Here is a 23,868-nt window from a genome sequence, read left to right on the forward strand (position 1 = left end):
TTGTGTGATCCTCCCCCCGAGCCGGCACCCTTGGGAGAGTTCCGGTCCGGCGAGGGCGATGGTGTAGGGGTTTTAGGCTTTTCGCCCGCTCCTTGACGGAGGCTTTTGCTCTTGCGGTTCTTAGCCATGGCTGCTAAGAAATTGGCTTAAAGATTTTTGAAAGTCTTCCCCACAGACGGCGCCAAATTGTTTCGGTTGAAAACAATGGGACCTTGCCGAAGGTCCGCTGAAATGGAGAAGACTGGATTCGATCCAAGTTGTGTTGGGCCGAAGGTTTCCTGCACAGTGAACACACGTAAACTAGCCTCGGGGGTGTTTCCGAGGAAGGCCCCTCCGATGCTAAAGTCAGTACAATGTGTAAAAGGAAGACACTATGCAAGAGAGTTTGTAGCTTGAGGCTTTTGTGGAATATTTCTGAATGCAAGAATGAGCATATGAATTGGAATATCAATCTCCTTGTGAATGTGTCAATATGATGGCTTTTATACCTCATCATACATGGAGAGGTTGGGCTTTAGCCCAATTGGCTTACTTTGTGGGCTGACCTTTGACTTTTGAGCAATTGGAGAGTTGAACCTTGACCTTGGGCTTTTAATTGGATCATTTAGTGCTCAGGCCCAATTTTGGCTAAATTGGACCCAAACAAACACCATAATTAACGACGAGAGGTGATCGACAAAGCGGGCACGTAAATTTCATTTGGTCAATCCAACGGTCAAGGCAATTTTTATGGAATACATGATTACAACATAATCGTCGGATGAATTGCCCGTCTTCAAAGCCAGTTAAACAGACAGTACAATTGTCTTCGATAGAAGTACAACTAAAATGATGGCAGTAAGAGTTGCGACTGTTAAGGCTGAGTTGGTCAGATAAAATGATGAAGTCGGTGAGGCCCGAGCCCCGAGTCGATAGGTTGATGTCATTTATGGCGGTGGTTTCTAGATCACGATCATGGTTAAAGAGAAAGCTAACCAAGGAATTCCAAAAATGGGTGAAGAGTGAGAGGAAGTGGTTGACAAAGGTTATGATAAGAGTTAAGACCAAGATTGAGATTGAATTTGATGAGACATCAATTAGTTGGCCTTGAAGTCCCATTTTATTTATATGGGTTGATATGAGTGATGTTTTATTTTATTTTTTGTTGGTTGTGAAATGGATTCTAGAGAGAGAAGTTTGAGGGAAATAGGACTTAAGATGGAAAAGTTGTTAAGAGTGAATAGGAACTGGTTTATGGAAAAGAGGTATATTTAGAATTTCGTGCGGGTGATTAAGGTGTAAAACTAGGTGCAGGGGGTTGAAACTATGTGTATGGTAAATCCAAATTCTATAAAGATATTGATTTTAAACATTTGATCAATATATGTATTAAAAATCAAACATTAAAAGGAAAATCCGAGACCAAATCTAATTTGTGAAACAAATTACATTTAATACATAAATTCATTAAATGATAAGATAAGTACAGAAAATTATTATCTAAGTTAAAAAAGAAAAGAAAAAGAAGGGGGAAAAAAAATATCTCCACATACATTTCATCACAAGACTTAAAGACCTACTTTACTTGGAAAAGGTTTAACGAGATCTTCTTTCTGTATATAATCATAGTAAAAGGTTAAAGATAAGCTTAGTTTTCCCCAAGTAAAATTATTTGATACAAAATTATAGATTATGTAATTGCTATGATAACTCAAAATGGTTTATTAAAATTATTAAGGTATGATTATGATTGTGATATATTTCTTTTTGGTAGAAAATTATTGATTGGGATAGAATCATAGGACATTCAAAGTATCAAATTTACAACCTACATTTACGGTTGTAAAATGGTGATTTTAGGAGATGCACGCGATTTGCTTGATTTGATTCCTAAACACAAAAGGTAATTAACTAAGATTACAAACCCCATCAAATTCCAATATTCTTCCGATCCAATGGGTTTAGGTAAGTTTCGAAAGTTTAAAATTAATTAAATTTAACGAAACTATTAGAATTTCATAATTAATACTCCCTCCGTCCTTTTATTATAAGCCTATTTGGGATTTTTTTACGGAAATTAAGGCAAATTTAGATTTTTTTTTTTAAGCTCATGATTGAAAGTACAAAGCATGTGGATGTATTTAATGCTCAAAATAGAAAAAGAAAAAGAAAAAAAAAAGTTCTTTGGGTTAATGATCGATGTGTCGTTCTATAATTGGTTCTTTATCAAAATCTTTCTCTCTCCCCAAACCCCGACCCTTACTCATCTTTTTCACCCATCGCCGAGCAACCCCCCCTCGATCCATTCCTTTCCCTTCTCCTTGAACGGTTCTGCTAGCGAACGCACACCCAAGCTCCCTCCTTCCCCACCTTGACCCATCCATCTTCCCATCTCCTTGAATGGTCATTCAAGCCCCCTAAACAGCCAATGAACAATCTCATTCAGCTTAAATTTCACTTAACTGATTTTAAATTAAAATTTGAAATAACAAATAAGCAACAAAAAATAAGATCTATGAATTTTAGAGGAGAGAGAAAATGAACCATGAGGGAAAAAATTTGTAGAGGAGACAAAACAAACTCAAAAATCATTTGAGGGGTTTTGCTTCCGCTAACATCATCCTATCCTAATATTAGACACATCATATCTTAATATTAGACATATGTCATGTTGCCATTACAACTTTCCCCCCAAAACTATAAATGATGTCATCATTTTATGATTTTTTTTTTAATTATAATTCTGCTTGTTAGTATCAATTTCCGAAAAAACAGTCTATTCTCTCTAACAATCTAATATATATATATATATATATATATATATATATATATATATATGTATATGTATATGTATGTATGTATGTATGTATGTATGTATATATATATAAAGGGGAGTTTTTTCCCGAGTTTTTAGAGTGCCATCTAGGATTTTATTTTTTAAAAAATTATTAGAGTGCCACTTTGGATTAATATTTTTGAAACGCTACAATCAGATTATGCCACGTAAGATTAGTTTTTTTAAAGCGCTACGTAGGATTATAATAAAAAAGCGTCACGTATGATTAATTATTTTAAAATGCTACAATAGATTATGCCATGTAAGATTAATTTTAGAGCATCACATAGGAAAATGTTATATTTTAGCCAATGAAAAAAAAGAATTGCAATTTATTTTAGATCAAAAGTTTTATATTAATTATAAAAATAAATTTAGCGCGTTTTTCGTGTGGCTAGTCATATCGTTTGGCTGGATGAGACACACCCAAATACTGACCGAATAACCCCTGATCGATTAAGTAACCCTTGATCAACCAAGTAACTGCTGGCCAAGTAATCCCGACCACACGGTGTGACCAGCCACATACGAAACTTTGTAAAATAAAATATTATCTATTTATATTACGAATTTTATCTAAATATGAGAAGAAAAAAAAGTTAATAATTTATTTTATAATAAGAAATTCAAGTAGTAAGCAAGCGAATATCACAAAGTTTATTAGATAAATATATATTTAGTAAAATATTTTATTTGAAAAATACAAATAAACCGTGCATCGCACGGGCTTCATCTAGTAAAACTAGATAGAATCCTGTGCGATGCACGGTTTTTTCATCTAAGATTTTTAATTATTTGATTTATTGTATTTAATAATTTTACACAAAATTACAAAAGTTTAATATTTATTTATTTTTTTAATATAATTTATAATGAATTTATTAAATACAAATAAATTGTAAATATGATATTTTTGCCACTATATAAAATATTTAATGTGAAATGATAAATTTTTAATAATTTAAATCCTAAATCATTATTCATTGTTTTACCATATCTTTTATTTTGATAGATATCTTTTTCGATAGAATCACCAACCTCGTTCACAACCAACCTACTACATCAATGGATAAATTGAACCGTGAAATGCTAGACAAACTGAAATTGATATAAATAAATCTTGACATTTATATAAAATAAATCAATATATTTACCAATAAATGAAAAATTGTTGCGATATAAAATCAAATCTATGCATAGGATATTTTTCATCATCTCCAAAAATAACCAAAGTCATCCATATATTAAGTATACAACATCTAATCGTATGCCATTACATAAACAAATAACTGTTAAGTATCCTAAATAAATACAATGTAACTAATAATTACAAATATAAATTTAAACATAAGATTTTAGAAATTACCCGGATATTGTTGACCAAAAATAAAACATAAACGTAAAATCATTGAGTATCCCAAATTAATACAATGTAAGTAATAATTAAAAATACTAATTTAAACATAGGATTTTAAAAATTAAGCTAAAAATTACCCGGCCATTGATGACCAAAAATTAACACAAAATTACTAACACAAAATTCGCTTGATAGGGTTTTTTATTGATACGAAATTTTGTTTGGTGTCGTATGATATGTCAATTTATAATGGTAGGTATCACAAATTTTAATTTAATTATAATTAACGAACAATTTGTATTTTTTATCATAAATACTATCAAAATTTATCTTATAATGATAGGTATCAAACTTTATTATAAGCGTTTATCATTTAAATAATGTTTATTATATTTTTTTTGGGTTTCTTATACTATTAAATTAATAAATTTATCTTTTCCTATATTTTTACTTTATTTTTTGTCCATTAAAATAATTTAATTTGTGGATTATAATCTACGTGGCATTAAAATTTTAGATATATCAAATCTAGGGGTGGGACTTCGGTTTGGCGGTTCGGTTTGACCTCGGTGCGAGTCGGTTTCGGTTTGGAGCGGTTCGGGTTGAAACGGTTTGATTTATCTGACAGGTCGGTTCAGTTCGGTTTGGGTTAGTCACGGGTCAGTTCGGTTTCGGTTTATTTCTTTACGGTTTAAATTCGATTTGGGTCATAAGCGGGTCGGTTAATAAACAATTCGGATCATGCCGGTTCAGTTTAAAACGGGTCGGTTTAGGGGGCGGGTTTACCCAGGTTGATGTCGGTTCGGTTTACAAACATTTTGGATCGTGCCGGTTTGATTTTAAACGGGTCGGTTTAGGGGCGGGTTTACCTGGGTCACTGTTGGTTCGGTTTATAAACGGTACGGATCATGCCGGTTCGGTTTATAAACGGTTCGGATCATGCCGGTTCGGTTTATAAGCGGTTTGGGTCATGAATTCATGATTGTTTTAAAGATCACATCATGACCATGATTTAATTAGTTGATACTTAGAATACGATAAATCGATAATTAAGGAAGTACAAGTACTCAATTAGATCGATTAACAAGTGTTCTAAAATTTTTAAGTTTTAACATATATGTTTATCGATTATACGTACATAGTTACATACTTACATACCAATGATTCAATGAGGCCATGAGGCAATGATAGTATGATACCAATCGTACATTTGTACCATACTACCACATGATATACATAATACATATACATTAACAATATCGTATTGAATCAATTTCAATTTCCAAACATTTGCATTTCTTATAATTTATAAGTTACACGAGATTAAATGGATTAGTTATTTAGTTTGGTACTTTATTTAGATTACTAACTCAAACAACTTGATAAGTTAAATGGACGAAACGACAAAATCACTAAAGTGGTGATGAAATCATTATGCAATACTAATGTACAAATAGTCAAATAGTCAAATATACAACGGTTAGATTGAATGCCCATGAAAAACAACAGTTAGATTTCATTACTTTATTAGTTACTACTTATTACTTATTAGTTATTAGTTATTACTTATTAGTCTTATTACTTATTAAGTTATTAGTTTATTACATTTAAAGTCACAGACTCACAGATATATTCATATATATAGTTATACATAGAGATGTTAGATATTGATGTACATTAAATATGTCATATTGAATCAATTTCAATTTTGTTTCATTTGCGTTTCTTACAATTTATAAGTGATAATAATAATAATAATAATAATAATAATAATAATAATAATAATAATAATAATAATAATAATAATAATAATGATAATAATAATAATAGTAATAATAATAATAATAATAATAATAATAATAATAACAATAATACTTATAATAAGAATATTAACATAAAATTATACTAACATTCTAACAATAATAATACTATTAATAATAATAATAATAATAAATAATTAATAATAATATTTTTTTTTAAAAAAAAGGAACGGTCAAAAAGACTCGAAAAACAAAAAAAAAATCAAAAATTAAGACCGTTGGATCAAGCACGAACATTCTAGATCCTTTATTACTACCAAAAAAAAATGAACGGTGAGATGCTGAGATTGAAAATGGACGGTTAGATTAGGGGAAGAAGTAAAACCTAAAGCTAAAACACACACAACACACCAGCACACAACACACCTCATTTCCTCATCTGATATTCTCAAGCATCTCTCTCTCTCTCTCCTAACCTCCTAAGCTATCTCCCTCTTCATCTGAATCTCTTAAGCTTTCTCACGCCTCTGAAACTCTCATTTCCTCATCTGATATTTTCATTTATTCTTAAAATTTCAGATTTTTTTTTGGAAGGTCTAATTCTTTTGTTCAATTGTTCATTTATTCCGAATGATTCGTTTGCAATGTATAATTGATTAATTTTTGTTTTTTTTTTTTTTGGAAGTTCTAATGTTGTTTTTTTTTTGTAGACTGTCATATACTCATATTCTACTCACGGACGATATAAGGTATTTGTATTTTTCATTCTCATTCTAAGTTCCGAATTTTTTTTTTTTGTTGAAAACTTCTAAGTTCCTATTTTTTTTTCTAAGTTCTGTTTTTTCATTTATTATTTTGTAAATTATAATTTCTGATTTTTTTTTTTTTTGAAAGTTCTAGTTCTTTTGTTCATTTATTGTTTTGCAATGTATAATTTGTGCTTTTTTTTTTCTTTTTTTTTTTTTTGTAGATCTTTCATATTTTACTCACGGACGATATAAGGTATGAATTTTGTTTGTATGAATTTGATCTTAGTCGCTAGATCTTGATTTTCAGAGGGAGGGGAATTGAATTATGGTTGTGTTGTGTACTTGTGTTGGTTGATTTGACTTTTTTTTTTGGGTGTATGAATTTGATCTTAGTCGCCTATCTAATTCATAAATTATTCTTCAAACTTGACTAGTATTTTTCACAAGTTGAACACATTAATTCTCGAAATAGCTCGCGAACAAGTTTTATAACATTTTTATTTGTAATTGCCTACTTATTAAAACATCTAATAAATTAACAATATTCAGTTAAAATTATAGTGAGAAGGTAAATTAATTATCACAAACATATTTGTATGAATTGAAGTAGTACTGTAGTAGTGATTTTCATATTCAAGTTTAGTTTAGTTTAGTTTGTGTGTGTGTGTGTGTGTGTTTTTTTGGAAACTAAACTACAAGTAATGTCATACTTTGTACATTCTTCCCAAGTCCAACATTTATTAAATGGGCCTAGTTTGTCTCAGGCCTCTATTAGTTTGTTACCATTACCTCAGGAAATGAACATATATAGTCTAGTGAAATGGACGTGCTGCTTAAAATACATTGTACATTTGTACTTTGGATGAGAAACATCACAAAATATATGTAAAGTATCTTGAGAATGTAGGAAACATATTTCATGATAATGGTTTAGTTAAGATACTTTCAGAGAGTTCGGGAAATTCATTTTTTGATTGTGCAAACCCTCAATAGGGCATATTTAGAGAATGAATTCATGAGATGAAACCAAGCTAAACCTTAAAGTTAGTACTTAAAGTTAGTATACTTGTATGATTGGCTTACAGTAAGCTACTACTTAGCACATTTATCATGTTATAGACCTTACAGAAACTGCAAAATCATGATTTTCTCTGTTCTTTCAGAAAGGTTTCTTTTTTTATTTCTGAAACTTTTGAAGTAAAAATTCAGAACCAATACAATAAACCTGATTCTTGAGTACTTTGATCCAGTATATTACAATGCAGCAGGAAGCAACTCAGAAAAATAATGTCGTTAAAGAATAGTATATCATCATTGCTTAAAAATGACATATTTAGGGGGGTAGGATAAAATGTCAAAGATAACTCACAGGAAACTTATCATTTGAAATCTAAATTGACAAAGATAAGCACATATGTCAGTCACATGAGACAATGCATGCTTGAACTTATTTTGAGCTGCTGGTAGTGCTTTTGCCTTTTGGTTGTTGTCCCTGCTGAGTTGCTTCTGCCTATATTGTTGCTTGTCTGAGCTGGTTCCTACCTCCTGCCAGCTTGAGGTGCTGTGTTGTTGCTTTAGTATTGTTGCTGCCTTTTGTGTTATGAATTTATGATAAGTTTTGTTGCTGTTGTTTCTTATGCTTGTTGTTTTAATTTATCTTGAATCATCGTTGCCCTTGTCATTTATGTTGAGACTTCAATGTATACGTACTTGCTGGCAGCATTTTTCAAGTTTTAAGTTAAAACAGTCATTGCTCAGTGATGATACGATAAACGTAAATCTGAGAGCAATTTTGAAAAACAAAAATTAGTTCCTGCTGAGTCCCTTCTGCTTATATTGTTCCTTACTTCTGATAAGTTGTTGATCTGTTATTGCGTGAGCTGGTTCCTGCTTGTTGCTGCTATTTCCTCTGCTCTTGGGGGTTGTGCTGCTGCTTCAAGATTCTGCTGCCTTTTGTTTTTAGGAATGTTTTTTTAGGTTAAATTTTGTTATTAGGATAATTTATGATCATATGTAAAATGTAAATCCTTAACTTATTTATTTTTAATGTAAAATGTAGATGACATGTATTTTTTTGGAATAATTAAAGTTATTTATTTTAAATTTATATTTATTGTTACCTTTGTTAAATTAAAGTATATATAATATATATAATAATACTAGTATGTTACATTTCACATTTGATATTAATTAAAATTGTAAGTAATCTAAAACGACAATATTCACATTAATAATGCCGTTGGATTAGGTGATATAAACCGTTGTATAAACCTAAGTCGTTTAATTAGATCTACATTTAGTAATGTTTATTGTATTTATTTTAAAATTTATATTTATTGTTACCATTGTTAAATAATGTATATATATAAATATATAATAATACTAGTATGTTACATTTGATATTAATTAAAATAAATAAGTAATCTAAAACGACATTAATAATGCCGTTGGACTAGGTCTAGGTGATATAAACCTTTGTATAAACCTAAGCCGTTTGATTAGATCTATAATTCTATATTTATTAACATTAATTGTATTTAGCCATTTAGGTTGTAAATAATTCAATTTGAATTAAGCAGTTTGTAATCGGATCGGTTTAAACAGGTTACGATTCGAAAACAGTTCGATTTTAACGGTTTAACGGGTTATGGCAGTTCAGTTTAGACGGTTAGCGGATTATAACGGTTCGGTTTAAACAGTTTTTCCTGCGGTTTAAACGGTTTCGGTTCATAAACGGGTCGGTTTAAACGGTTAGCGGGTTGCAAATGGTTCTGTTTAAACGGTTTTTTTTTACGATTTAAACGGTTTCGGTTTATCAACGGTTCGGGTCATTATCGGGTTTATAAACAATTCGGTTCGGTTTCGTTTCGGTTCGGATTTGAGCAGTTTGGTTTGTTATCGGTTTACGGTCCGTAACGGGTTGACATAGAGCGGTTCGATTCGGTTTCGGTTTGATATTGAACAGTTCAATTCGATTTTCGATTTAAATTTATCGGTTTATAAACGGATCGGTCCGTGATGGTTCGGTTCGGTAACGGGCGGTTTCACGGTTCGGTTTGAAAAGTCCCACCCCTAATCAAATCTAATTCGTTACTTTTATCTAGGTGGCGACATAATTTTTTAATTCAAAAATAAAATACAAATCTTTCTTCTTATTGGTCGAAATAAGTATATTTCTTATGTGGCGCTCCGAATGCTCTCCAAAAATGCCTACTTTATTTATATATATTAGATTTAATTTTCTTCCTTAGGTACCCCTTTCAAAATATTTTATTTGTTCAAATTGTATATCACACGAGACTAATCTAGTTAGGTAATATTTTAAATGCTTATCTAATACCCGGAGCGTTTGTTAGCAAGATCCTTACAAAATTATCGGTATAGAATAATCTTTAAGGGGCAAAGGAAATAAAAGCGAAATGAAATACGGGGTAAGAAATTAGGCAATGAGGTCCTGGTAGAGTCCTAGCCTCAAGTCCTGAACATATCATCTCCATATATTTTAGTGACTCCGATGAGCATGGGTGGCGGTGCTCTAATGTCTCGATTACATCTCAACACCACCAGTAGCAGCACCAGCTGCTGCTGCTTGAATTCTCTTCCTCTCAATTCTAAGCATCGCTTTTTTCCTGAATTCGTGCAAATAACTACCCACAAACAAACCTTCAGTTTATCTGCTACAAGATTTCCTAGAAAATGGGGTAAAACTGTTTGTTTTGCTGTTGATGATTTGAAGGAAAATGATCAAGGTTCTACCAGTCTTGGTCTTACTTCAACTCTTGAAGATAAACCCAGTATGTATTTTTCCCATCTCCTTTGATTTTCTGAATATTTCAATTTTATATATTTTATTTTCTAATTGATTATTTGCATAATATTTCATATTATATGTGAAATTGCTTCTTTTTTATTGTTTTTGTTGTTATTTATTGATTGCCTGGTCAAGGATTATGAATTTGTTTTGGATTTTATTTTTTTTCTTATCTTAATGAGCTAAATTACTACTATTATGGAATGAGAGATGCAACTCAATCAAAAGTTAAAGCAGATTGTGATAATTCTAACTTCTTGTGGCTTATCCTCGCAGAACTTGTGCTATAGTATAAAAGGCTCTAGGTGAAGTAGATGACTATTGCAATGAAATAGCAGAATGGATAAAATTACTACTATTATTTCTATGATATGAATATGAATTGCGAAAATTCGAACTTCTTGTGTGGCTTATCCCCACAGAACTTATGCTGTAGTATAAAATATGTCAAAGGGCTCTAGGTAAAAGAGATGGCTATTGCAATGAAATAGCAGAATGGATATTTGCATTGGATTATTGATGTCTTAAACAGAAATATTGAAATAGGAGAGAAGGATTTTCTGCTTATGGTTTTGATTCATGTATCAGTGTTAATTCATGTTTCGGAGTATGACTTAACCCAAGGTTGTGCTGTAAGAAAATCTAGGTGACAGAGTTTGAAACCTGCCAACCCAGTGAATGAAAAGTTTTTTGTGGTGTTGGAAGTAGTTTTGGGTGTTTTTCTCAAGCATCTATGCTTTAAGTCGAGGGATTTCATTGCATGATTAATAGGTAAGAATGTGGAAAAATGATATAGGGGGCTATAGGAAATAACTTCTTATGAATTTTTATGGTGAACTGTGAAGATTTCCTTTTTTTTTTTTTTCTTTTTTTGGTTTAAATTATAGAGCAGAACTAGTATTTTGTTGAACGCTTGAAAAATGCTTTGGTAAGTAGAACACGAAATAGACATGGTCGAAGAGTAGTGAATGATGGATGATAGGAGTTTATAATGGTGTATGACAGTATGAGTAGCTGCTCACTATGGTATCGCTTTGCTCTAAGAAAGGCGGATGCCTCCGCTCGGTCAACCGTCTCTGGAATTGCTGCCTTTTCTGGTTCTGCTTCCACTCCGCCTAACATCCAGTGGATCTTCGCCTGGCTAGGATTCTTACTCTCGAACGGGGGAAACTGCTTTCGGAATGGACCAATGGTTGGCTTACACGACTTCCAAGATTGACAAGAATAGAAAGACTGGACGAGGCTCGATAAGTGTCTTCACTTCATCAAATTCAAATCAAAGAAATTGAGTACTAGCACGTATAGCATCTTTTTTTCACAGTAGCAGGATCGCTATAACTCACTCCATTGAGTTCGTCGCCTATAACTCCACTTAACTCATGAAGACGTTGTGCTCGGGCCTCTCTTGGGGGAGTCCCTTCTCTCCTCCACCCCCTTGAACAGGCTTTCCGCGGTACCAAGCTCACTTCATTAAGTCTTTCTTTAATAAATATAGGAGTGTTTATCGCTACTACCAACTACAGCAACTGAAAAAAGGAGCTAACCGACTAACACTAACAGTTATCCGAAAGACGGTTATGCAAGCCGGACTTAACGACAGATCTGTTTTCTAGCTTTCCCAAGATAATAGGTAAAGATTCTGCCTTGCTTACAAGAAGCTGGGTAGCCTTTCACCTTGCCCGATATAGAATAGAGGGCTTGGCAAGGACGCTTTCAGAGGCGAAAGGCCATGGGGAAATGTTTGTTTGATTTGTTAACATCTTATGCAGTATTCTGGAATGTCACATAATCATATCACTGCTAGGGTTATCCAACATTTAAATAATGTCTATCATGGGACTCTTACAAAGCACTTGGCTTCTACAATAAAACTTTTGTCTTTTTAACATTGGTGCCTAACAGAATAGAGAGGTTTCTGAATAGAAGAATCTTAGTAGTGTTGTTTTTTCATATAACAGAAATTACATTGAGTTATGCAGCAATAACAATCTAAATATTGTGTAGTTTTTCATCACTCTGAAATTGTAAGGGATGATAATGAGTGTAGCCAGCTTCAGTTCTACTTTAATTTAATTTAACTCCATTTACAAGGGAAAGGGAATGATAGAAACAGATCTCTAAAGAACATTCAATAGTAAGTATAAAAGATAATGATAGGATTAAGGAATGTTGTCATGATATATATGTGTGTATATTATATGATATATGGGACTGTCTTTCTGTACTCATTTCTAATGATCTCATGAAAGGTATCCATAAAAATAAAAATGGCCTAGCCTATTGTTGATGATGTGCCACATATGCTCCATCTAATATTCGCCATTTATGATTTGGTGAAGTCACCATATTGTTGATGATGTGCCACATATTCTCCTTCTAATTCTGCTCAGCTGAGCATTTCAAAGATTTATTGTTTCCTAGTGAACTCTATGTTGTCCTTTGAAAGGTAATACGTTTTTCATTTTTGATACAAGCTAATGTAGATTTGTATCATGGCAGATGAACTTCAGAATGTTGGCCAAGAAGTTGGACAGAGCTCTATCTATGAATTTCTTTACCCTAGTAAAGATGACCTACCTGATGATAAAGAGATGAGTATATGGGATCACCTCGAGGAGCTTCGACAAAGAATATTTGTGTCAGTTTTGGCTGTTGGGGCTGCTATTTTGGGCTGTTTTGCTTTCTCTAAAGATCTAGTTATGATCCTTGAAAACCCAGTTAAAGAGCAAGGTGTTCGTTTCCTGCAACTAGCTCCGGGGGAGTTCTTCTTCACTACATTAAAGGTTGGAAAACTTGTTACCATGAGAAATTAACTGCTGCTTATAATAAGGGATAAGGCTATCTGATTGACAGAATATCTTTGACCATTAAGTCTAAAAGTTAAAAGACTCTAAAACTCAAACAAAAGCATATATCTGCATTCTGGATTGAGGTTTCCAAATGTTGCCCCATAGGATAGATCTGATATAATTAGAAATTTAGAAGAGAGAATTGATGATTTTACTGGGATACATGATCAGAAAAGATCAGAAATTAATTAAAAGCTTTTAGCTTTCCTACGTAGCACTCTCAATTTAGAACCATCAAGTATCAAGTGATTTTACCCATAGGAGCATGATTGCAACTGCTGTTGCTGGTTCTGGTTCTGGTGCAAAAAACTTAGCTTTGTAATTGTTCCAGTGATGGGCAAAGGCAGGCAGACAAGATGGGGTAAGGAGTAATAGACTTGTTGTAGATGACGTGTTCCTGTCTTTAAATCCTGCCTGAGCAGGTTACTCAGGAAAAAAAATAAATACTCAATACTTCTGTCTAGATTTTCTTTTTGATGGATGAGTAAGAATTGTCAGCTTTCGAATCTGGAGCAGCTAAATCAGTTCAGGTTATACTTTAAAGCCTTATTGATTACCTTAGAGTTACCCTTACAACGTAGAATCTCTATTGAAACTCTGGATTCTCTCGTATAACCGTAAGAGAAATGCTTATGTAACAACATTTTGGGCCTCCCTATACTGTTTTATCTTAAGCCTAAACATTGCATAAGCTTGCTAGACTGCTAACAGAATCTACTGTGTGCTTCAGGTTTCAGGATATTGTGGTCTTCTTCTTGGGAGCCCTGTGATCCTCTATGAAATTATTGCATTTGTGCTACCTGGTCTTACTAGGGCAGAAAGAAGATTCCTGGGCCCTATTGTTTTAGGATCCTCTGTGCTTTTCTATGCTGGTATTACCTTCTCCTATCTTGTTCTCACTCCGGCAGCATTGAACTTCTTTGTAAATTATGCGGAAGGAGCTGTTGAATCACTTTGGTCGATTGATCAATATTTCGAATTTGTTCTTATCCTGATGTTCAGCACTGGCTTGTCTTTCCAGGTAATGTTTCTTGGACTTTATCTGTACAATTATACTAACTTCTGAATACCATTGAATGGAGTTGACTGGGAATGATTTCTTCCTTCTGACAAGGCTTGTGATGCTTTTAAAATATGTTTGAAAGACTTGTTGATGTACTGGCTCTTTGTCCACTGGACTACATGAGGAGTTAATAGTTGTCTGTTGACATTTTTGTAAATAATATTTCTTTTGTTTGGGACAAAATATAAACAATAATGAAAATCATCAGTATAAGAGGCAAAATAGTTTCCGGTAAACATCTGAATTCATAAGCGCAATTAGCTAATGCATATAATAATTTTAGATGTAAGATTCAACAAGCAGCACCTGAATCATTTTTGTTTATTTGCAAAATGCAGCATAATTGTCTTTTTACCTAGTTTAATTGTTACTCTGTACATGGTTATCTAAAAGTTAGGATATTGACTAAAAGTTTATAATTTCATGAGTCTTGTGTTTGAATATATTTGTCACACACTTCAAGATTCATAATAATTAACTATAAATGTCAATTTTTTGTAAGCTAATTAGTGTGACTATGAATGACTAAATAAGATAACATAATACTAATAGCGTGTTCATACAAAATAGCATGTTATGACGATTTCTGAATTTATAGTTTCAGTTTTTTTTTCATGTTTAGCTACTTTAGGGTGTTAAATGTGATCACATAAATTTCCTTTTAAAGTGAATTTCACCTAGTTAAGAAAGTAGGGTGCTAAGAATAGACATTTAAAGAAGCTGTGGCAGACAATTATAGAAAGTACTAATGGAGGGAAAGTGGCTTGTTTATGTTCTTTGGGTAGGCTTGAAGGTAGAGATAGTTATGCTATTCCTGGTGGTAAATAAATGTGGAATGCTACTGTTTTCTTTAAATACTGTGTTCTGTTTAATTTTGGAAAAAGATTTCCTGCAGTTATCCCAATTGCTGGCAGTCTAAATGTAATGATAGTGATTCATGGCGGGGATGTGGGACTTGTGTATACTCATTGTAGATCCACCAATAAATTATAGATGCCAGAGCATTTGGAAGAACCAGCTTAGGAAATGAAAGGAATAGGTTGATTTTGCACTTTCACTAGAATCAAGTTCCAGCCCAAAAACATGATTCATGCTAGCTATAGGCATATTTCTATGCTTAGCTCCTGAGTTTGTTGGCAAATGATTAAGAAAAGGATTAGAGATTTCCTGATGAGGTGTAAAGTGATTGGTGAGAGCAACTAAGGATGAGGTGAGTTAGGCTGTTTAAAATATGAACAAGTATAAGTGTCACGCCAGCACTGGATGAATTTATAGTAGCACATCTCTAAGATTGTAGGACATCAATAAGGATAACCTTTCAAGGAATTTTATCAGACTAAAGTTATTGGAATAAACATGAGTTTTTTTTTTTTTTTCCTTTTTGTTTTCCAAAGAAACATCCATCTATTATGGTAAGGGATCATTTGTAGAGCAATTTAGTTGCCTGTGCTTATAAGATTCTTAAGAAATTATTGTTTGCTAACTGATTGGGGGAAGTGCTTTCTTACACCATTTCATAGTTCAGTGTGCTTTTGTGGTGGGGATTCAAATCCTTCCAGAGGCTTAAATGAAAAAGGCATGTAGGTTGGTTGTGTTGTTAAAGTTTGAAAAGGCTTATGAGTGTTACACCAGTGGTTTTCTAGACTTCCTATCACATAGGAAGGGATTTATGGGGTGGTAATTATTAGGGTTAGAAGTTGTTTGTCCCATGCGTATCTGTCTGTGATACCAATTGATGCTTCTTAGCAAGTGGTTTCCTTCTTCATGGAACTTCTGTTAAGTTTTCTTTACAGTTTCTGGTATGATGATTATTGAGAGGGTGTTGAAGGGAGCATGTAGAGTTTTGAAGGTGGGGATTGAGGAGGAAGGCAATCTATGCATCCCTTGTACAACACATAAATAATACTACTCTTAATATACTTCCTCCGTTCTTTTTTATTTGACCTGTTTCTTTTATCACACTTGTCGATGCACAACTTTAACCATCAATACTTTTAATTCTCTGTAAGTAAAAATTATAAAAGTTATATATTGTGATAGTACTTATTTTGACAATTCTAACAAGATCTCACATGAACATGTTTTTCCTTACATATAATTCACAAAAGATGGTCAAAGGTGGAGTGGTGAATAGTGTAAAAGTCAAAACGGGTCGAGTAAAAAAGAATGGAAGAAGTAGATGTTAATCTTGATGGCTCTAAGGTGGTCATTGAAAATATCTAAGTTACTTTCAGGATTATAAATTAGCTGGTTTTTTTATTTTATTTTATATATATATATAGTGTAGCCGAGGAAGAATTAATCTTGACTTGGATGCTCTTGGAAAGCTTGGTAATTTAGTGGATGTGAAAGCTAGAGTGGGTTTCTTAATTGCTTAGGTGAGCCTCTTGGAGATAGCCCATGCAGTGAGGACTTTTGGAAATTGTTTTAGGTTTGTGAGCCAAGGTGAGGTTTGTGTACATGCAGGCTATGCCAAATTGTCTCAAAAAAAAAAAGGTTTTGCCAAACCTTGTGGCAAGCAAGTTTCTGAGCAGGATATTGTGGTGATGGCAGTTAGTTTAATCATGGTGTTTTGTGGATGTGAAATCTTTCTTTGCTTTTACTTTATGCACAGAGCAGGTATTTATGATCTTTCATGGTACTCACAGGTTCCAGTCATACAACTTTTGCTGGGACAAACGGGTTTGGTTTCTGGAGATCAAATGCTGTCAATTTGGAGATATGTTGTGGTAGGTGCTGTTGTCGCTGCTGCAGTGCTGACACCATCAACTGATCCATTGACCCAAATGCTTCTAGCAGGGCCACTTTTAGGGCTTTACCTTGGTGGCGCCTGGGCTGTGAAGGCCATAGGGCGCTAGTTTTAACAATAAGACATTAATGGCTTTTGCCAATAGTTTGTTATTAATTTTGTATAGTTTATACACTCCATGTATCATGATTGTCCTTAGATATGAGATGGAAATCATGGATTATTCTATAAGACTTTTTTGGGCGAAAAATTACATGTCATACTGACATTCAAATACCACACAATCAGTTGCACAAATTTGTACCAGTATGTTCATAATCAATTTGTTTCTTCTCTTTTTTTTTTTTTTTTTTTTTTGGGGGGGGGGGGGTGTGGTTAAAACAACTCACCACGAGTGGCAATATGAGCTAATAGGGAGAAAAAAAGATCAACTATCTTATACAGCTAGATTCTGCATTTGTTCTACCACATCCAATCCATTGGAATTTTGCAGAACTGCATTAGTAGCAAAAGAATCAGAAATTTCTGCTTCCAAATTTCCCAAGGCAGTCTTCAATGCGTTGCATCTCTCCGAAAAAGCTTCTGTAGAGCCATTTAAACAGTCCAATTCTTTACCCACTTCATCTATCAAATCAGATAATTCTTTGCATGATTTAGCTATTGCTGAGAATTCTTGTGGTGGATATAAACAAGCTCCAAGCTCATCCACCTGAACCCCAATGCTACGACAAAGCTTCAATAGCTTTTCCAAGGACTCAACCCCGTCATTCTCATCTTTAAGAGATTCCTTCTTAAGCAAACCAGTAATGCATCGTATAAGTTCCTTGATGACAATAACTGCTTCTGACACAACTCCAATTGCTAATTGAGCGACTTTCATCTCTTCAGGTGACAGGTCTTTACCGAACTCATCATCAGCATCAGCATCAACATCAGAAGTTTGACTCTCTGCTTCACTGGTTGGATCAGATGAACATGGTTCAAGCTCATTCATTTCACGTAACACGTCCTTCATGGAAACAGCAACCTGTGTCATCGCGCGCCCTATTGCAACTATATTTGTCGCAGGAGTTTTCTTGAGAGCGGAACATGCTTCCCAGACGGTGCCAGCTAATTGAGGAATAGTGCACTTCTTCTCACTACTGCGAGGTCCTGGTGGCAATGAATAATTATATTTTAAAAAAAAAATCCCCAGGATCATTTAATTGGTATCATAAATCTAACATTAAATAACCATACAACATTGCCAATAACTCAAACAAATTGGCAGTTGGATCTATAGGATAACAGAAGCTGCAATAATACAGAGACTTAAAAACCAAGTCCATGAAATGTCTCACCTAAAACTTACTTGATTGGACATTCAATATATACTATGGCTTCGGGGATAGTTTCACAATGAACTAGTAGAAAAGAGTTGCTAAAATGGGCACTCTGTCAAATGAAAGAGAGGGGGAGGGCCGGAGTATTTGTAGAGTAGGAAGTTAGCCATAGCATTTATTTGCAATTCATGCGGGAAGCAGTGCAAGGAATTGTTTAATTTAACCAATCAAGTGTCAGGTAAAAAAGAGGGCTAATTGAGTAGCCTTTTTTTTTTCTTTCCCCCCTAATATAAGCATCACAAGATCTAGTCTCATTGCTGAGCAACCTTGACAAATGGAGAGGGGTTGTTAGCCATAATATTCACTGGTTCTTTTTGCAAATCATGAAATTCATCAGGAACACAAAAGCTGCAATTACAGCATCACTGATCATTCCTTGAGGAAAAGTATTCTTACAGGGAGATTTTTCCATGGGATTACCAAGTTCTTTTGTGTTAAACAATGTAATTAAAAGCATAATCTCTTTCAACAGCACAAGACATGATAACTTTAGAATTGAAGAAGCGACGAGGGTAATGAGGAAAGATGCAAACTTAGAATAGTTCTGTCCCTATTATACCTAATTAGAATTGAATAAATTTGCACATATTTTTCACATATTATCCAGTCACCAGTAGAAGCTTTCATATTCCCTCCGTTTTCCTAACTTCTACTCACTTTCCATTTTCATCCATTTTTCAAAGTTCTACCCACTTTTACTTTAATCCTTATATAGTAACCTTATATTCCTTTTTAATTAACTACAAGCCCACTTTGTGGAGCTCAATTATATTATATAGTAACCTTATATTCCTTATATTCCTTTTTAATCCGTTACTCTCTTTTTAATCCCTCTCTCTCTCTCTCTCTCTAGCCTTGTCTTTTAATCCTGCCAATACTATTGTCAATTCCTAGATATATTTGACACTCTCGATGTAGATTTACAGAATGCTGCACTGCTATATTGTGTCCGAGAGCCTCTATTCCAAAAACATATTCATCAAAATTTTGCAACTCTGTAAAATATTGGAAACCTAATCAAAGAGGCTATATAATTATTTTATAATTCCAGTGTACTATATAAAATAAAATAATAAAAAAAAATCCTTAGCATAATCACCCCCACATCATACTGGTAATTCATATTTAAGACTAGTGTAAAAACAAGACTTTCCAAGTCAATTCACACACCGTTCAAACTCACCCATATCCTATCAAAAGGCATGCTTTACCAAAAGGTTATCCATAAAAGTCACCCCATATGCCATAAAAAACCCTACCTCAATCTCTCTATATTAATGCAAGAATTTCTTAATAAGGCATGCCTGAACATGATAAGACATGATCAAGACATATAATTGGCTATAACCTCGCCTACATGTACTCCCATGGCCTCATTCCATAATCTATTATGCCAATGATAAACATATATAGTCAATTGTAAGATACATAAAGAATATAATAGCTATATCTCCAATAGGAACCATAATTAGAAATGCACGACAGTGAATAAGAATATAAACATGGAAAAGAAGGGGAGAAAAGAATAGTACCATAGCTAGCAACACATTCTCTCCATAGCAAGAAACTGCAATCGACAACTTGTTTTATTGACGCGTGAATATTTGATGATAGAGTTGGTCCTGCACCCACTGTGCTTCCATAGGCAAGCAAAAGAAGACCCTGCAACACATTGAAATATGCCTCCATGTTTTCCTCTAGTGCTGCTACTTTTGTTTTTTCTCCTGTGCAAAGCATTCCAGCTGCAAAATAATAACAAATATTCAATAACATCAATAAAAAATAAAAAGTTCAACAAGAGACATCAGGTAAAGAAGCAGTTCATATGATTTTATCAGCTGTGCAATCTGGTTATCGATAATTTATGTGATATCCTAAACTAAGATACATGACAAGGTTCTTAAATAGAGGAATGTGATATTACTCGCATAAAGATAAGAAGGCCCTAAAAACCTCACCTCGCTCCTAATAAGAATCAGAAACCTTAGACAAATATCTCAAATTAGTCTTCTCTACAATTTGTTTTCATCTACCAGCAATCTTTACATGAATATTTGTACTGTGCAAACTTACGACCAAAAGTCTTAACAAACATCACAAGAGACTTATGGAAGTTTAAAACGACATAAATTGGAATTATAACCATCAACTCTGACACAAATTTTTCAAAATTAGTGTTGAATCACCGACATAGCCATGCTAGCTGCATGCCGAACAATGTATTCTAAAGAGATAGCAATATAAAATGTGCATGACCTATGCTGCTAGCAAGGTTGTGATGAGATGTGATAATATTTTAGCTGCCAAGTTAATATTGTCTCCCTGATGCCCCCATAACCTCGTAGACTCAAAATCCCTATTAAGCTATTGTGCTCTTCCTTGACACATATTCAAGGTCTATGCTCCCTTATGCAAAAGAAAGGTCCCTCCCTTGCAAGGAATGGCCTTATAAGTGAGTGAAATGAATGTACTTGAGTTAAGAATTTAAACCCTTTCCATGACCATTTCAAAATTTTGAGGTACCTAGATCATCTTTGCTTTTGCAATCAAGTAGGGAAAACTTCATATATACCACCAAATGCATTGCTTGACATTATCCATGATACCCTCTACCCTTCACCATAGGCTTTAATGTCTTTTACCCCCATCTTTAATCACTAAGCATCTAGAAATATTTTTCACCTTCCAAACAAACTTCTTTTACCCCCATCTTCAACGAGTTTTTACAAATATTTTTCACCTTCCCAAGCAAACCATGACAAAGACTAATCAAAAGATAAGAAATTTAACATTAATATCGATGGTATTTGTCTCTATGATATCCACCCTCACTTGCTTGAACATTAATATGAATCTCAAAATACCATCAATAGATAAACCACAATATATAAGTTCATAAGATTACTATGACTTATAGAAAATAGCCAAACAGTAATCAAAGTTCACATAATCATTACCAAAAAGGTCAAATGTGGCTTAAAATTTTAACTTGAAGGGAGCATAACTTGTTTCCCAGAGTTCTCTATGTAGATCATCCAATTCTGATTAAGGACCATGGGAGGCCCTGACTCTCATTTCCACCATGTTCATCTTTAGAATCTCTATCAAGCCTCTTGTGCCAATCGTTAGGTGCATACACCCAAGAGCATAATGTACGTTATGCTCTCAATCAATGACTGTTTCATCATACCTACATGTTTCTATATAACGTATCGTATGTTCTTTTATCTTACATAAATGAAGAAGAGAATCATGAGATATGTTCTTTTATTTTGAATTGTGAGTCTCACAGCTTTGAATGGTTGACATCAGGAGTAGGTATGTAGGATATCAATTCAACTTTCATTTTTGTACAATAATACATCATGTTGCTTATATCAAAATCCAACAGGTAGCCAATTGAAATCAGGTTTTTTTATTTTTTTGAAAGAAGAAATCAGGTATTTTTTATATCATAAACCAATAAATATATTAATCCCAAACAAGTATACATCCTAATAGAGAGTATCGGGTATCACACAACCTTTTACTTCATCTAATAATCTTAGCATGATGATTCAGTGATTTTATCAGCAACGTGTGTGTTCACATTAAACTATATGCCTGCCGACTCATCCCAAAGAAATAATTCAATGAAAAGTAACCTTAGTTACCTTAACTCTATTCTTAACTATAAGAATCTAAGATAAACACTTAAGAGGAGACATGAGTTTGGATGGAGATAGGAACAACTAAATTAATTGTAAAACACCGAGGATCACCAAACTTATTCTCCTTCGACAAACAAGAAAAAACACAAGTTTATCTCTATCTAGTGGCAAACTTGATAGCATACTTTTACACTGTTCATAGGCAAAATCGCTAACACCATAAGTGGTTTTACCCGGTTTTACAACAAAATATTACAAATTTACCACTCGATAAACATCCCTAATTCATCAACTTCATAAACAGGCATTCAATTAGTAAAGATACAACTGTAATCTTTGATTAGGCAGCCATTGAAATAGATGGTATCAAGCAAAAATAAACAATGGACATAATAATAATAATGGAAATATAAGAACACCCATCAAACACCCAACTCTGAAATCATACAAACATAAAAGATATTGATGAAATCGAGAGAATGGAAACAAGAAAGAGAAAAAGAATACCAGTAGTGGCGTTTTTGGAGAGCTGTTCACCAATTTTAACAACCTCATCCCAGGTAACTTTTTGAAGGGAAGAAGCAGGAGTTTGATCTATAAGTTGCAGCGTTTCATGGATGTTTGTCAGATTGACTGTTAGAGTTTGGTTCAGCCGCTCCATCTCGCTTTTCCCCATCACTCGCTCTCAATTTTTGGCAATGGAAAACTTGATATGATAGGTACTCGTATTAGGTAATGGGTTTTAGACTTTTTAGGCTGAGGTTCCAAGCAAGACTTCTACTGCCAATTCCTGTTACCTTGACACGGAGTAAACTAGAGCCGATCAAAGTCAGCCCGCCCCCTTTGGGCGGGTTTTTTTTGGACCTGAACTTGGAGTTGGCCTGGCCAAGCTTGATTTTTAAAATTATTTAGACGGGCTTGAGAATGCGTTTTTATGCATTTTTAATTGATATTTTTTCCCAGCCCAAATAACCCGCACGACCTGGTCATTTTGGACGGGTTCAGGCACTTAATTTCCAGCCCAAAGCTTGGCCCGGCCTGATAAATGGCCTGATTTTTTGTCCTCAACCTAGCCTGCTCAATGATCACCTTTAGAAATCCCCTGGATTGGGGGAAATGGGGGAGGAAAAAATACAAGAGTAAAAATTCTAGAAATATAAATGGGTTTGGAATTAGAGAAACACACAGGGAGGGTAAATAATTTCCCCTCAAAATAGGGGTAACTGTTACCTCCCCCCCCCCTAATGTAACTTTTTCCTCCCTAAAAAATTTCCTTGGTTAGTTCTCTCACGTGCCTCCTTCCCATTTCCCTCCTCTGATCCTCTCTCCTATTCATCTTTTTCAACTCCATTTTTGCTTATAGCTTCTTCTACACTCTTCTCTATTCTCTCTCCTCTGCTTCTAGTTGTTGCTACTCCGTTATTATTCTTGATTTCTTCATCCATAATTATTACAATAGTATTATTGTCAAAGTATGAAAATTGAAATATTATCCCCTTAGTAAACTTTGCCCCATTAAATATTACCATCTTAATCCCTTCTTGGAATCCAAGCATGCCCTTAGAGTAAACCCTACTTCTCTTCCTTATCCTTACCCTTTATTCCCTTCGTCCCAAAATAACTAGGACGGTGGACTTTTTTTCACTATTCAAAAATTAACTTTAACTATAATTTTTTACTAAT

The 23,868-nt window shown here is 33.7% G+C and overlaps 3 protein-coding genes across 3 annotated transcripts; 1 reads left to right on the forward strand and 2 right to left on the reverse strand.

Moving 5' to 3' along the window:
- Nucleotides 1–627: 627 nt before the first annotated feature.
- Nucleotides 628–1,547, reverse strand: LOC110714981 (E3 ubiquitin-protein ligase RHA2A-like). The gene has a single exon (XM_021893537.1). The coding sequence runs from the start codon at nucleotides 1,096–1,098 to the stop codon at nucleotides 628–630; it is 471 nt and encodes a 156-aa protein (XP_021749229.1). The 5' UTR covers nucleotides 1,099–1,547.
- Nucleotides 1,548–10,106: 8,559 nt separating this feature from the next.
- Nucleotides 10,107–17,432, forward strand: LOC110714995 (sec-independent protein translocase protein TATC, chloroplastic-like). The gene is made up of 4 exons (XM_021893563.1): nucleotides 10,107–10,475; nucleotides 12,992–13,275; nucleotides 14,072–14,362; nucleotides 17,053–17,432. The coding sequence occupies exons 1-4, from the start codon at nucleotides 10,196–10,198 to the stop codon at nucleotides 17,260–17,262; spliced, it is 1,065 nt and encodes a 354-aa protein (XP_021749255.1). The 5' UTR covers nucleotides 10,107–10,195; the 3' UTR covers nucleotides 17,263–17,432.
- On the reverse strand, nucleotides 17,404–22,985 carry LOC110714989. Its single transcript, XM_021893551.1, has 3 exons — nucleotides 22,693–22,985; nucleotides 20,068–20,277; nucleotides 17,404–18,305 (listed from the first exon to the last, which is right to left on the reverse strand). The coding sequence occupies exons 1-3, from the start codon at nucleotides 22,859–22,861 to the stop codon at nucleotides 17,590–17,592; spliced, it is 1,095 nt and encodes a 364-aa protein (XP_021749243.1). The 5' UTR covers nucleotides 22,862–22,985; the 3' UTR covers nucleotides 17,404–17,589.
- Between the last annotated feature and the right edge of the window lie 883 nt (nucleotides 22,986–23,868).

This window comes from Chenopodium quinoa, unplaced genomic scaffold, assembly GCF_001683475.1.
Source record: "Chenopodium quinoa cultivar QQ74 unplaced genomic scaffold, ASM168347v1, whole genome shotgun sequence".
Classification (NCBI taxonomy): Eukaryota; Viridiplantae; Streptophyta; class Magnoliopsida; order Caryophyllales; family Amaranthaceae; genus Chenopodium; species Chenopodium quinoa.

Excerpts from the sequence above, each read along its gene's own strand:
- LOC110714981 (XM_021893537.1), bottom strand. The coding sequence starts at position 1,098 with ATGGGACTTCAAGGCCAACTAATTGATGTCTCATCAAATTCAATCTCA.
- LOC110714995 (XM_021893563.1), top strand. The coding sequence starts at position 10,196 with ATGAGCATGGGTGGCGGTGCTCTAATGTCTCGATTACATCTCAACACC. Across the intron at positions 10,476-12,991 it reads AACTCTTGAAGATAAACCCA|ATGAACTTCAGAATGTTGGC; the intron begins GTATGTATTTTT and ends GTATCATGGCAG. Across the intron at positions 13,276-14,071 it reads TCTTCTTCACTACATTAAAG|GTTTCAGGATATTGTGGTCT; the intron begins GTTGGAAAACTT and ends TGTGTGCTTCAG.
- LOC110714989 (XM_021893551.1), bottom strand. The coding sequence starts at position 22,861 with ATGGGGAAAAGCGAGATGGAGCGGCTGAACCAAACTCTAACAGTCAAT. Across the intron at positions 20,278-22,692 it reads CTCCAAAAACGCCACTACTG|CTGGAATGCTTTGCACAGGA; the intron begins GTATTCTTTTTC and ends ATTATTTTGCAG. Across the intron at positions 18,306-20,067 it reads AGAATGTGTTGCTAGCTATG|GACCTCGCAGTAGTGAGAAG; the intron begins GTACTATTCTTT and ends CATTGCCACCAG.